This window comes from Myxine glutinosa, chromosome 8 (genome assembly GCF_964187855.1).
Source record: "Myxine glutinosa chromosome 8, kmMyxGlut1.1, whole genome shotgun sequence".
In the NCBI taxonomy this organism is placed as follows: domain Eukaryota; kingdom Metazoa; phylum Chordata; class Myxini; order Myxiniformes; family Myxinidae; genus Myxine; species Myxine glutinosa.
Window position 1 is genome coordinate 153795384 of NC_136268.1, and position 12462 is coordinate 153807845.

General features: G+C 44.3%; 1 protein-coding gene across 1 annotated transcript; it reads right to left on the reverse strand.

Moving 5' to 3' along the window:
* Nucleotides 1-3267: 3267 nt before the first annotated feature.
* On the reverse strand, nt 3268-7564 carry LOC137432148 (perilipin-3). Its single transcript, XM_078783885.1, has 5 exons — nt 7438-7564; nt 6903-7104; nt 6632-6714; nt 3730-3964; nt 3268-3663 (listed from the first exon to the last, which is right to left on the reverse strand). Exons 1-5 carry the CDS (start codon nt 7471-7473, stop codon nt 3464-3466), a joined length of 756 nt encoding a protein of 251 aa, XP_078640011.1. The 5' UTR covers nt 7474-7564; the 3' UTR covers nt 3268-3463.
* Between the last annotated feature and the right edge of the window lie 4898 nt (nt 7565-12462).

Here is a 12462-nt window from a genome sequence, read left to right on the forward strand (position 1 = left end):
GAATTCCATGTAGGGATACAAGTTGATGACAGGAGAGGAAGTCTATGAGTCATGCATGGAGATTTCCATGGATACTATAGGAGGCGAGTTTGGTGAGTAGAGCGGAGTGCCAGACCGTATCGAAGGCACATGATATGTCAAGGGGAGAGTTCTGATTTCCTGTTTGGCATTGAGGACCTCCATCCATTGACAGCAGAAGCAGCATGTCCAGAGCAGAGTGACCTGGTCTGAATCCCAATTGATGATCCGAGATCAAGGCATTGGAGAAGAGAAAGGATTTAATATCGGAAGCAATGATGGTTTCCATGACCTTGCTGATTATTGCAAAAGGAGTCTGATTGGTCTGTAGTTGCAAGGATATGTTTTTGCACCTTTTTGTACAAAGCGGTAATGATTGCTGATTTCCAAGCAGATGGCAGATGACCTTGAGCAACAGAGAGGGTGAAGAGAACAGAGAGAGTGAGACAGCGACAGAGCGACAGAGCAGGATTTTAAGACCCGTGGGCTGATGCCGTCTGGTCCAGTTGCAGAATCAGAGTCGAGGTTTGACAGAAACTTCTCCACCTTGTCAAGAGAGAAGGACAGAGTCCAGGAGCAGTTGGGTTCGACTGGGTAAGGTGGGAAGAGAGAGATGGGTTTGGGACCCAAGATTATGAGGCAAACACCGAGCTGAGGCATTCAGCTTTTTCACGTGCGGTGTCAACTGCGTAGCCATTTGAGTTAAGGGAGGGGATGGAGGGTGAACAAACACCAGAAACAGATTTGACCAGACACCACCAGGATTTGGAAGAGGGAGACAGGTTTGAGAGTTGTCTTGAGAGTGGAGAGATAGAATAGACACAAACTCCCACACTCTCTTCAATCCCTCTCCTCCCTCCAGGTCTTTAAAACAGCTGTACACCACCATCTCTTATCTTCCCTCATCCAAAACCTTGATCTTTTCTACCCCCATTAATACACCCCAAATCCACCTCTTTAAATCCACAACTTCTTTCCTGAAATTCCTAGTAGTGTTCATTTGCTTTATACCATGTACCCCTCCCTCACCCAGCCCTCCCCCTTTCACAGATCTACCGACGTTCCTGTTCTCTTCTGTTGTGCTTCCCTCTCCCCCTCTCATCTCCTGCTCCCTTCATTGCACGTTTTATGTGTCTGTGCATGTTTTCATGTTCAATGTGTTAGCTCTTACACGAGCCTCGTTTCTGTATCCAAAAAGAAAAGAAAAAGGTTTCCTGGCTCTTCTGAGAGGAGACTTGTTCTGAGCTTTGTGAAAGGAATGGAGATTGCCAGCAGTTTATTTAGCTCGGCTCGGATCAGACTCGGGAAGGAAAGGTGGATCAGACTCGGCAACGGTTGCTCGAATGAGGTGTGCATGGAAGAAGTTTCGGGAACTGAGTGGTGTGCTGATGGAGGGGAGTGTCGTTGAAGCTGAAGGGAAAGGTGTATGCTGCATGTGTGAGAAGTGGGTAATGAACAACATGGGTAATGAACGTAGAGCAATGCCAAAATGGAAATTAGAGGTCTCCCTTGCTCTATCACGTGCCTTCGATACGGTCTGGCACCCCGCTCACCAAACTCCTCCTTTGGTATCCATGGAAATCTCCACACGTCTGGCGGACTTCCTCTCTAGTCGGTCAACGTGTGGCCCTGAATGGGTTACTCTCATCTCCTCTTCCTGTTCAGGCTAGAGTTCCCCAAGGGAGTATTCTGGGCCCTGTGCTTTTTTTCTGGTCTTCATCAATGATCTCTGACTTGAAAATCCTCTATCTCTTTGCTGATGACTACTCTGTCGCTCCATTCCTCATCCCTCAGATCGGCAGTCTGCAGCCTCCCACTCTCTGCAGACTTGGACAAACAAGTGGAACATGTCTTTCAATCCTGACAAATCTCACTCTTACGATGTCTCTCTGAAAAGACCGACTGGACAACCCACCCGTCCACTTTCTGAATAATCCTCTCCAAGAAGTTCTGTCACTCAAGCTTTTGGGTCTCACGATCTGCCATGATCTTTCCTGGGAAAACCACATTTCAAATCTGGCCTCCAAAGCCAGTCGCCGACTGGGCATCATCCATCGTGCAAAGTCCTTCCTTGGCACACCTGAGCTCCTCACCACATACAAGGCTTTCATCCGCAGCTGAATGGAATACTGCTCTCCCCTCTGGGCTGGTGCTCCTGCCTCACACCTAGCTCGTCTTCACGCTGTTGAAACCAAAGCGTTCAGCATCATTGGAATGTCCTGCGATGAAGCTAACTCCAAGGGCCTTTCACTCACCGCAGGCAGGTTGGTGGTCTTTCCGTCTTCTACCGACTCCTCTCTAGCCTTGCTGCCCCCCAGCTTTCTGTCCACCCAAATATTCCTGCAGGTCGCACAACATCTGCCTGCAACCCTCTTATGGTTAAACTGCCAAAATCAACTCTGCTCACCTTCACTCCTTCATTCCTCTTTTCTCCCACCTCTGGAACAAACTCCCTCACTCTTCAACCCCACTCCACCCTCCAGGTCTAAAACAGCTGTTCGCCACCATCTATCTTCCCCCATCAAAAACCTTGATCTTTTCTACCCCCGCTAATTTCACCCCAAATCCACTTTTTTGAAATACCAACTTCTGTCCTGAAGTCCTTGTTTTATACTTCTCCCACCCCTTCCCACGCCTCCTCCCCCTCCCGCAAATCTCCCTGCTCTCAAATGTTGTGTTTGTGTGCTTCCCCCTTTCCCCATCTTGTCTTCAGCTCTTTATATATTTTGTTTGTCTGGTTGATTTGTTTGTGAAATAAATGTTAGCTCTTTCACGAGCCTCGATTCAGTGAACAAAAAACTGTTCATCAGTTCATCTTGGCATCATATTATGTATATACAGAAAGTTTGGTCAAAATCACCAATGGTTCCCTGTTGCAGTAACAGGATTTTTACCCAATCTGACCACTTGACCCCAAAAATTTAATTAGTTCATCTTTACATCATAGGACATATTTTATTCCATTTTGCTTTAAATCCCTTCAAATTATCGCAGTAACGAAAAACCTAAAAAACAATGCCTCGGCAACTTCATTTTAAACCGTTTTTGCACCTCGTCATGCGATCACGCCGACCAAGTTATGAATTTCTGCACAACTGTTTAAGAGATGGCATGAAGGGAGCAGATTACAATATCCATTTTGTTTTTCAAGCACGGGGATAAATACTCTATGCCCTGGGAGGTCCAAATTGATACCCAATGAATATGATGGGAAAGAAAGGAAATACCAAAATCAAATCAATTCAAGAATGCATTTTATTTCAATGTGAAAACATCACCCAGAAAAATCAAATTACAAGAATACAAGGAAAACATTCACCAATACCTTTGGAGGGAGACAGGTACATTTTCATTGCGATACCCACGCTGGCCAAGCAAGCCAGCAGAAATCATTCATCTTTGGGCATCAAACCCACAACTCACTTTGAAGGTGGTTTTTGTACAATCAAGACAAACGGCGAGTCGAGAGCGACAGAGCACCGCTGACAAGGGCACGACCACCACTTGCCACGTGTTGGATCCCAGCAGCACTCTTCTTGTACATCTCCCTCCCAGCCTTGCTCGATACAGACACTAGCCGATGGTAAAAGGTGACGGAGGAGGAGCATGGTTCCACAGCTTTCTCTTCATCATGGCTTTCACCTTCTGCAGGGTACAGGAATATTAGTTTCTCCACAAGATGCACACCACATCCTTATAGCAGGGGCTTACCTGGCTCATCAAGAGGTAAGAATCGATCCACTTGTGTAAGAACGGAGTCTGCTCCGCACAAAACCGCACGGCCAACCCTAGTGTTCAGCAGCGTGTCTGTACCGCCCAACACCACCTGCTTGGATAGTTTCACACCCACACTGACCTGGGACTTGGTCCGATTCAGGAAGAGTCCCACCTGGTTCCGAGTACTTTGCAAGGTGATGGACACATGCTCCTTGGTATCAGCAAGCACCTGAAAACGAACAAATATTCAATTGCTGCACAAAATACATTTAACATGCTTATTGTAAAACATCATTTTTGGCAAAAAGCTGTTAGAAGAAAATATATAGTCAGCCCTCGTTAATCCAGACTACTTTGTTCCCAGCACCCAATGTCAGATTAGAAGGATAAAATCTGGTACTGGACGTTTGTCGGATAGCGAGATTTCCGGATGGATAAATAATAAATAAATATAAATATCATCACACTGTACCAAGTTTGATTCAAATCGCTTCAGCTGTTCTCATGCATCATATTTTTACCTGACGACCTCTGATGCAAAAATCTAATCAGTTCATCTTTACATCATAATGTATACTTCCACCAAATATGGTCAAAATCCCAAGTTTGGCAAGTTTCAGCTCACCTGCTCGAGTCCCTGTGTATAGAGTCACTACAACATTCAATTAGAAGCCATTTTGTTTCCATCAAGCACTGTCTCCATTTCCCTGAAACTGTTGCCATTGCGTGTCAAGTGTAGTAGCTGCTTTCTAATCAAACAGTTTCTCTGCACCCAAGAGATTACATTGCTTAACTAGAACAGCACTCGGTGGAGCACATACCTCTACCAGGCTGAACAGGTTACGCCTTGTATCCCACCAATAGGCCAGATCTGGATTAGGACCTGAACCAAAATACTTGTTCTCGACACCTAACAAACTCATACATAAAGTTGTTAAAATCCATCCACAACTATAAGACAGTGCTACATTTTTTTGGCCAATGGTGAAGATTTAATAATAAATAAATAAATAAAACCACAACCACACACTTCGTGTCTGGAACCAGATTTTCACCAAATTCTAATTTTTTCCCATACCCAACCACCACCAAATTACGTCTGAATCCTTCCACAAATACGATATCCTGTTCACAGAAAGCCAGAGGGTGAAAACAACCTCCGTCTACCTTTGGTGGCAGGGGTAATGACTTCTTTTGCTTTACAACGTGTCCGAATACACAGGCAATCAGACAGGATAGATTTCATGTTGGAACATTAAAAAAAAAAAAAAATCAACCGCAAAAAATGTATATAAAGGTTCACAATTGAGTGCCTAATTTGAGGTGTGCAGAGCAAATGTGGAGAACAAACATACAGGTCGTGACAAGAGCAGTGGAAGGCGAAAAGTGAACGGAAAATGGACAGTCATGCCAGATGTTCACACCAACAGTAGAGAATTAGAAATATATTTTTAAAATAAAATTTTAAATTAAAGGCAGATCCTCAGCTGCATGGCAAGGATGGTTTGTAATTGCCTTCCCAGTGATTAGTCATGGCAGGAATTTGTAAATTGTTCAGCGTGCCAGTGATAGGTCACCTAATCTTGAAGGTCCCCACGTGTTCTTTACCATAGCAAACATCCACCAACCGATGATAGATGGGACAACTGACTTAGCATCCATCCGAGGGATGCACAAACTGAATCACCGGCATGACAGTATCTAGGTCTACCTATCCTCGTCATGCAGTGCGCACAGAGGCCTAGCTGTTGACAGCCCAGTGTGCATAACATCAACACTGTGGGTCTTGCACTTTCAAACATGACAGATGGATTTATTTTCGTTCATCTGTCAATGTAACAATCGATGTCCACAGAGTAAAATTAGAGGTCGGGGAGAAAATGAAAAGAAGATGGGCAGAGAAATGCAAGTAGATAAAAAGATGGATGAAAATAGTTAGAACTAGAACAGCACTCTACGTCACGACGTCGACCGATATGCCTCCACCCACATTCTAATACTTGTATCAAGATAGATTTAAATCCCTTCAGCTGTGCCCAAGTCAGCACATTTTTACCTGACATGATCTGACCCCAAAAATTTAATCACTTCACGTTTACATTATACATACCTGTACCAAGTTTTAATTTAAATCCCTTCAGCTGTTCACAAATTTTACCTGACCTTTGACCCCAAAATCTAATCAGTTCATCTTTACATCATTCTACATAAGTGTACATAAGTGTACCAAATTTGGTCAGAATCCCATCATTGGTTCACAAGTTATCGTGGTAACAGGATTTTTACCTAACATGACCTTTGAAGTTGACCCCAAAATCTAATCAGTTCATATTTACCTCATTATACATACCTGCACCAAGTTTGACAAAGATCCCTTTAGTCATTCTCAAGTTATCGCAGTAACGAAAACCTATCACGGACTGACAACCTGAAAACCGTCTCAAGCGACTTCGTCGGTGGAGGCGTTTAAAATATATATATAAAACAGTGAACACAAGGACCAAGTGAAGAAGAAGAAGAAGAAGAAAAAAGAGAAAAAGTACAAAGAAATCGATCTACTACATTTAAATTGTATTTGCCGAGCAAGATAAAGGTTTTTCTCCCATATTGATGCTTCTAATCATATCTAGCCACCAAAACACCAACAAAACACCATCTAGCCACCAAAACACCAACAAAACACCATCTAGCCACCAAAACACCATGCAATCACGTCACTCATAAAATGGAAACAAAATGGCGTACACAGCCCACGTGACCAGAACGTCGCAATTCCACACCACGCCCTCCCTTCCCCAAAGGGATTTAATAGGTATCTAGTAAAATGTGAAGCGACGCAACAAACAAGAGGACAGCACCGCATGATGATCCACAATAAATGTCTCCACTTCAATACCTTGTTTGCAGGTAGGTGCAAGATCGGAACTTTAGCTTCCACGACATCTAGGCCCCGGCATGCAAGCTTGTCAACAAACTCGACTGCAGAACAGTTCATAAAAACTAAATCAACATGGAGGTGAATAAACCCTCAAGCTGCAATCATGACGTCAGAAAAAATAATTTAATTTCAAACTGCTCCTCCAACCCCATCAATGCTCATCATGACAAAATGCTCCAGTATAGATCATACAACAGGTATTTCAACAAATACCACACAGTGCAATCACTTTGTGGATGCAGAATCCTGGCGATTGGTTTGATCCCAGTGGAGGCGATTGCAGCAACTCCCACAATGCCCTGCTCTGCCACATTGCCCAGACAGCGAAGGATAGGCCGAGACTCCTTGCCATGCTTGTACACCTGAACCAGCTCACCCACAGCAGAACTCAGCAATGGCAGAGAGGACAACCTGTGCACCACACTCTGACTCTGCAGACAGGAACAGAAGGTCGAGATGAGAGACCATCAGATTCTGGATTATTATCGATATTTGGGGTCCTCAGTCATGCTAGAGTAGGGTTGATGACCTCATGAACAAGAACTACATTTATATGGAACTACTTTTATTTGAAATTAGGAAGTTTGTCAATACAAGGTGGGGTAAAGAGGGGGCTTTACAGATGTGGTACCCAGGGACTAGGGTGTCTGAATCCGGCCAACATAAGTATGAGAGGAGGATCAAGACCCAAGACCTTTTCACCCAAAACCGAACCAAAGATCAAAACTTGAACCACGAGTCCGATAAAGACGCAAACAGCTCACCTTGTTATCCACTGATGTGTTAACCTCGGCGGCCATTGCGCGGTGAAACGAACTGGAAAGAGAATCGGAAACAAACCCGGACAACTAGAGCGCAAACTCCGTGGAGGAAGGTGAAACTTCACCTCGAATGAAGAAGAAGAATAACTGATTCCCAACCTTTGACGTCTCCTTATATACACGCCGAACAAGCACGCGTGATCTTCTGACGTCGCACCAGCGTCACGACGTGGCGAAACGCCACCGCTAAATTTTTGATGTTGCTGTTGCTCACCTGGATGAATGTGACAATAAGCTCCTCCAATGTTGACATTTTATTATCACTAGGGCATGCCCGTACTATATATAAGCTAGGACGTGCCCGTACGTGGGTGCCCGTTCCTTGCCATAAAAAAAAAAAAAAAAAAATTTGTGTAGGGGTGTGTGTGTGTAAACATCCTAGGGCGTGCCCGTACGTGGGTGCAAAAAAACATGCGTGCAAACAACAACAACAAAAAAAAACTTTGAAACCACGTGGCAGTAACGACCACAGAACCCCCCCCCCTCTATTTACATGAATGGTTTGGTCCATTCGCAACGACCACAGAACCCCCCCCCCTCTATTTACATGCAATGGTTTGGTCCATTCGCAACGCCAAAGCGAACGGCGAACGGCTAAATCGCCATAGCTCGGTAAGTACTTGTCCGATTAATTTCAAACCTTGAAAAGGCACATCCTCGGGTCCCCAGCAATATACCTGGCAAGTTTAAAGTATATCGGACCGGTAGTTGTCGAGAAACAGCGGTCACAGACAAACATACACACATACACACATACACACATACACACATACACACATACAAACACACATACACACAGAGATTAATGGAATTATAGATAGACTAGGGCATGCCCGTACTATATCTATATCTAAAATTATATCCCCCCCTCTATTTACATGAAATGGTTTGGTCCATGAAATGTTTTGTTCCATTCGCAACGCCAAAGCGAACGGCGAACGCTTTACATGAAATGGTTTGGTGCATGAAATGTTTTGGTCCATTCGCAACGCCAAAGCGAACGGCGAACGGCTTGCGAGTACAGTGACAATCCCCCCGGGGTTTTTATTAGTTTTAAAACATAGTTTAACGCCAACATAGCGCCAACATAGTTTGCAAACGTGAAATAAATGAATACGCTCTCAAATGTGCCATCCGAGGCAGAGTGTGTTCGCCACGTTCGGCACACGCGATAGCTCGCTGCTCTCTGATTGGTTGAATCGTTTTTTGGACATAGCTCGGTAAGTAATTGTCCGATTAATATGAAACCTTGAAAAGGCACATCCTCGGGTCCCCAGCAATATACCTGGCAAGTTTAAAGTATATCGGACCCGTGGTTGTCGAGAAACAGCGGTCACAGACAAACGTACAAACAAACACACAGAGATTACTGGAATTATAGATAGACTAGGGCATGCCCGTACTATATATATGCCCGTACTATATATCTATCTAAAATTATATCCCCCCCCTCTATTTACATGAAATGGTTTGGTCCATTCGCAACGCCAAAGCGAACGGCGAACGGCTTGCGAGTACAGTGACAATCCCCCCCCCCTCTATTTACATGAAATGGTTTCGTCCATTCGCAACGACCACAGAACCCCCCCCTCTATTTACATGGAATGGTTTGGTCCATTCGCAACGCCGGCACACGCGATCGTTCGCTGCTCTCTGATTGGTTGAATCGTTTTTTGGACATAGCTCGGTAAGTAATTGTCCGATTAATATGAAACCTTGAAAAGGCACATCCTCGGGTCCCCAGCAATATACCTGGCAAGTTAAAAGTATATCGGACCCGTGGTTGTCGAGAAACAGCGGTCACAGACAAACGTACAGACAGACAGACAGAGATTACTGGAATTATAGATAGATGAGAAGCGAAATTATTTTCTTACAAAATAATATTCCTCTGTTGGAGGTGTATTTGGCAAACCTGAGGTGTTTTCAGTTACCAGGTTTCCTGTAGAGTGCTCGCCAAGCGGCTTAAGCACTCAAGCAAGCACTCCATTCGAGACGATTGATAAGGAACGGCTCGCTTGGCAAGCGCTATGCTTACCTGCTTGGTAACCTGAACACACCTGCAAACGTGAAAAACGGGCAAATGTTGTGTGAAGGTAAGGACTTTACACGGAATTGGGGAAGTGGTTGTGGGGGGCGGAGTCTGAAGATCTAAAGAAAACATTTGATTGGAGTCACCATGGAAACACAATAAGCATTGTTGGAGTCCGTATCTTGAATTGAGGATTTCCACATCAACTGGATTAATGCCACAAAATGAGTACAAATGGTCGTTTTGTCATCACAGGTTTAACATTCGCATGTTTATCAGTCACCGATACCATAAAGAGTGTAAAGTTGTAAACGTGCCTTCTAAACGTGCCTTATAATTAAGCCTCCCCCTATATAGGCCTATAGGCCGTGGGCTTAGATCTGTAGGAGGCAAAATTAGTTTTGTGACAAATTATTGGAGGCAACCTGCAAATTACCTTCATTACATTATTTCAATACTCTGAATTCAAAAATGCAATGTTCCCACTGATTAGATTGCGCATTAATTAGTTATGATGTCATCAAATTTGCAAACACAGCCACAATTAGTAACAAGAAAAAGCAATCGGATTGCAGACTCTCGCCAGGATGTGATTTTAGTGGTTTTTATGGCTTTTGTGTTAAAACAAATATGGCGGCGGAACCACGTGACCGACAACGTCATCATTATTTTTTATCCACCCATTTATCCCTAGATGATGCTCAAGAAATTTCATCTTGAACGGATGAAGTTTTGTACTTGTCAAATTATGACGTCATAATGGAGGCACCTATATACCAGAAACAATACCAGAAACAATACCAGAAAGAAGGTGGTGGAAGTCAGAGAGACCACCGACCTGTCTACAATGGTGAAGTGATAGACCCATAGACTGAGCTTCATCGTTGGAGATTCCAATAATCTTGAAGACCTGACAAGGGCTCAAACTCAGGAGCCTAAGATCTCATGCCACCTTAACAGTTAAGCCAACCAACACCTGGCTTCATGTTTCGATATTTGATCAATAAAAAAAGAAGCAAATTGCACACGCACATCTCCGTTTAGAGGACGTGACGTGTCAAGCCGCAAATAAAACATGCAGCATCATGTTGGCGTCGACTGTGCACAAAACAACCATCATGGAAGTCATCGAAGCAGGTCACCCACAAAGAAATTGCAAGAGTAGTTTGGAAGATTTATTACAGAAGAAGGGAGGTAACGGTGAGCTCAGATTTTGCGATTTATTAATTTGAGTTTTTTGTTGCACAAGTTTTACTAAGATATGCGTCAAAAATGGCAACACCTGTGTAAATGAGAGACACCAAGTATAATAAAATTTAAAAATGGCTTCCACAAAGGTGTGGCCCATGTGTTAATGAAGCAAATCCCATCCAAGCATGCCTAGAGTCATGTATAAAAATGCTGCACAGGCCTGATTTCCTATAATGAGCATGGCTGCAAGAGGAGACCTCTGTGACTTTTTGCAAGAGGGGAGCCGGTGTGTTTGGCAGGACCTTCTGAGATAAAGGTAGCTCAATTTGCTGATGTTTCACGAGCAAAGGTGTCTTAGCTGATGTCGGCATGGAACTCCGAGGGAAAGACATCATCAGTAAAGGGCAACAGTTGGCAGAAGCGTATACTCCAGGATTGGTGCATTAATTTGACACGCAAGGCAAAGTAGTGCACAAACTGCTTATCACACCTGGCAAGCATGTTTGTGATCCAGTGGTGCAAAGAGCACAGGTAATGGACTACCGAGCAGTGGATAAATGTGATATGGTCAGATGAATCATCCTTCGCCGTGTTCTCGACAAACGGATGAGTGCACGTGTGGCGCCACCTAAAGAACTTTACAACCCTGAGTGCCTGGTCATCAGTGAAGGGTTCTGGGGGTTCTGTAATGTTGTGATGTGAATTTTCCTGCCATGGTTTGGGTGCAGTCATTCCCTACGAAGGCAAGGTCAGTGCCAATCGCTACCTAATGGTCTTGAGTGATCATCTTCACCCCATTGCAGCATTTAATTCCTGCCAGGAAGGGTGTTTTCCAGGATGACAATGCCCCCATCCACAGAGCACGTGTGGTCGCCATATGGTTTGATGAGCATGATACTGATGTTATCAATATGTCATGGCCTTCTCAGTCACCAGATCTGAACCCAATGGAGCATTTATGGGATATTCTGAAATGACGCCTGAGACAGCGTTTTCCACCTCCATCAAACAGGTGCGAGTTGATTGACTTTCTCGTGGAAGAATGGTGGCGCATCCCTCCTGTACACCTGAACGTACTGGCCTGGGCGCACATGGTGACCCAACACCCCATTAAGTGACTTTACATTGGTGTTTCCCTGTTTTTGTCCACCAGCTGTAGATTAAAGCTTTTGTGGAATCTGTACTTTAGCAACAGCAGATAAACATGTGCAGTTCGGCCCAAACATTAAAACAAATCCATATTATATTGTTGTGTGACTACCCTGCGTGGTGAACACCGCAGGGTGACACGGAAGACCAAGCGAGCTTTAACTCCGAGGCGTTCAATTCAATACGGCGGTATTCGTTACATGCGAGGGAAAAGGGGATGACGAACTTACCTGTACGGCTTCCACCCGACTTCTCCACACCTGGATAAATTAATTCAAACTAAGACGGAATTAAAATGTACAAATAAACAGGTTTAATGGAAGAAATGCCGGTAACAAGGAAAGCACGATAAAAATAAATTCCTAACTGGAGTGCTCCCACACAGACCCGTAAACAGACAAAGGATAAAATAATTGGAAAATAAATATGTGTGGTTTGTGGCACTTAGCTCTAAGCTGCTGGTGTATCTCATCAGGAATCATCAAAAATCGTCTAGGGCCTTGGCGGTAAAATGCGTTCGTGGGCGAGAACTAGGCCTCACGTGTGGTCCGCTCACTCCTGGCTCCGTGTGCAAGGAGAACGGCCTTGGCGTGCAG

Excerpts from the sequence above, each read along its gene's own strand:
- LOC137432148 (XM_078783885.1), bottom strand. The coding sequence starts at position 7,473 with ATGGCCGCCGAGGTTAACACATCAGTGGATAACAAG. Across the intron at positions 7,105-7,437 it reads ACACATCAGTGGATAACAAG|AGTCAGAGTGTGGTGCACAG; the intron begins GTGAGCTGTTTG and ends TCCTGTCTGCAG. Across the intron at positions 3,965-6,631 it reads TGCACCTACCTGCAAACAAG|GTGCTTGCTGATACCAAGGA; the intron begins GTATTGAAGTGG and ends GTTCGTTTTCAG.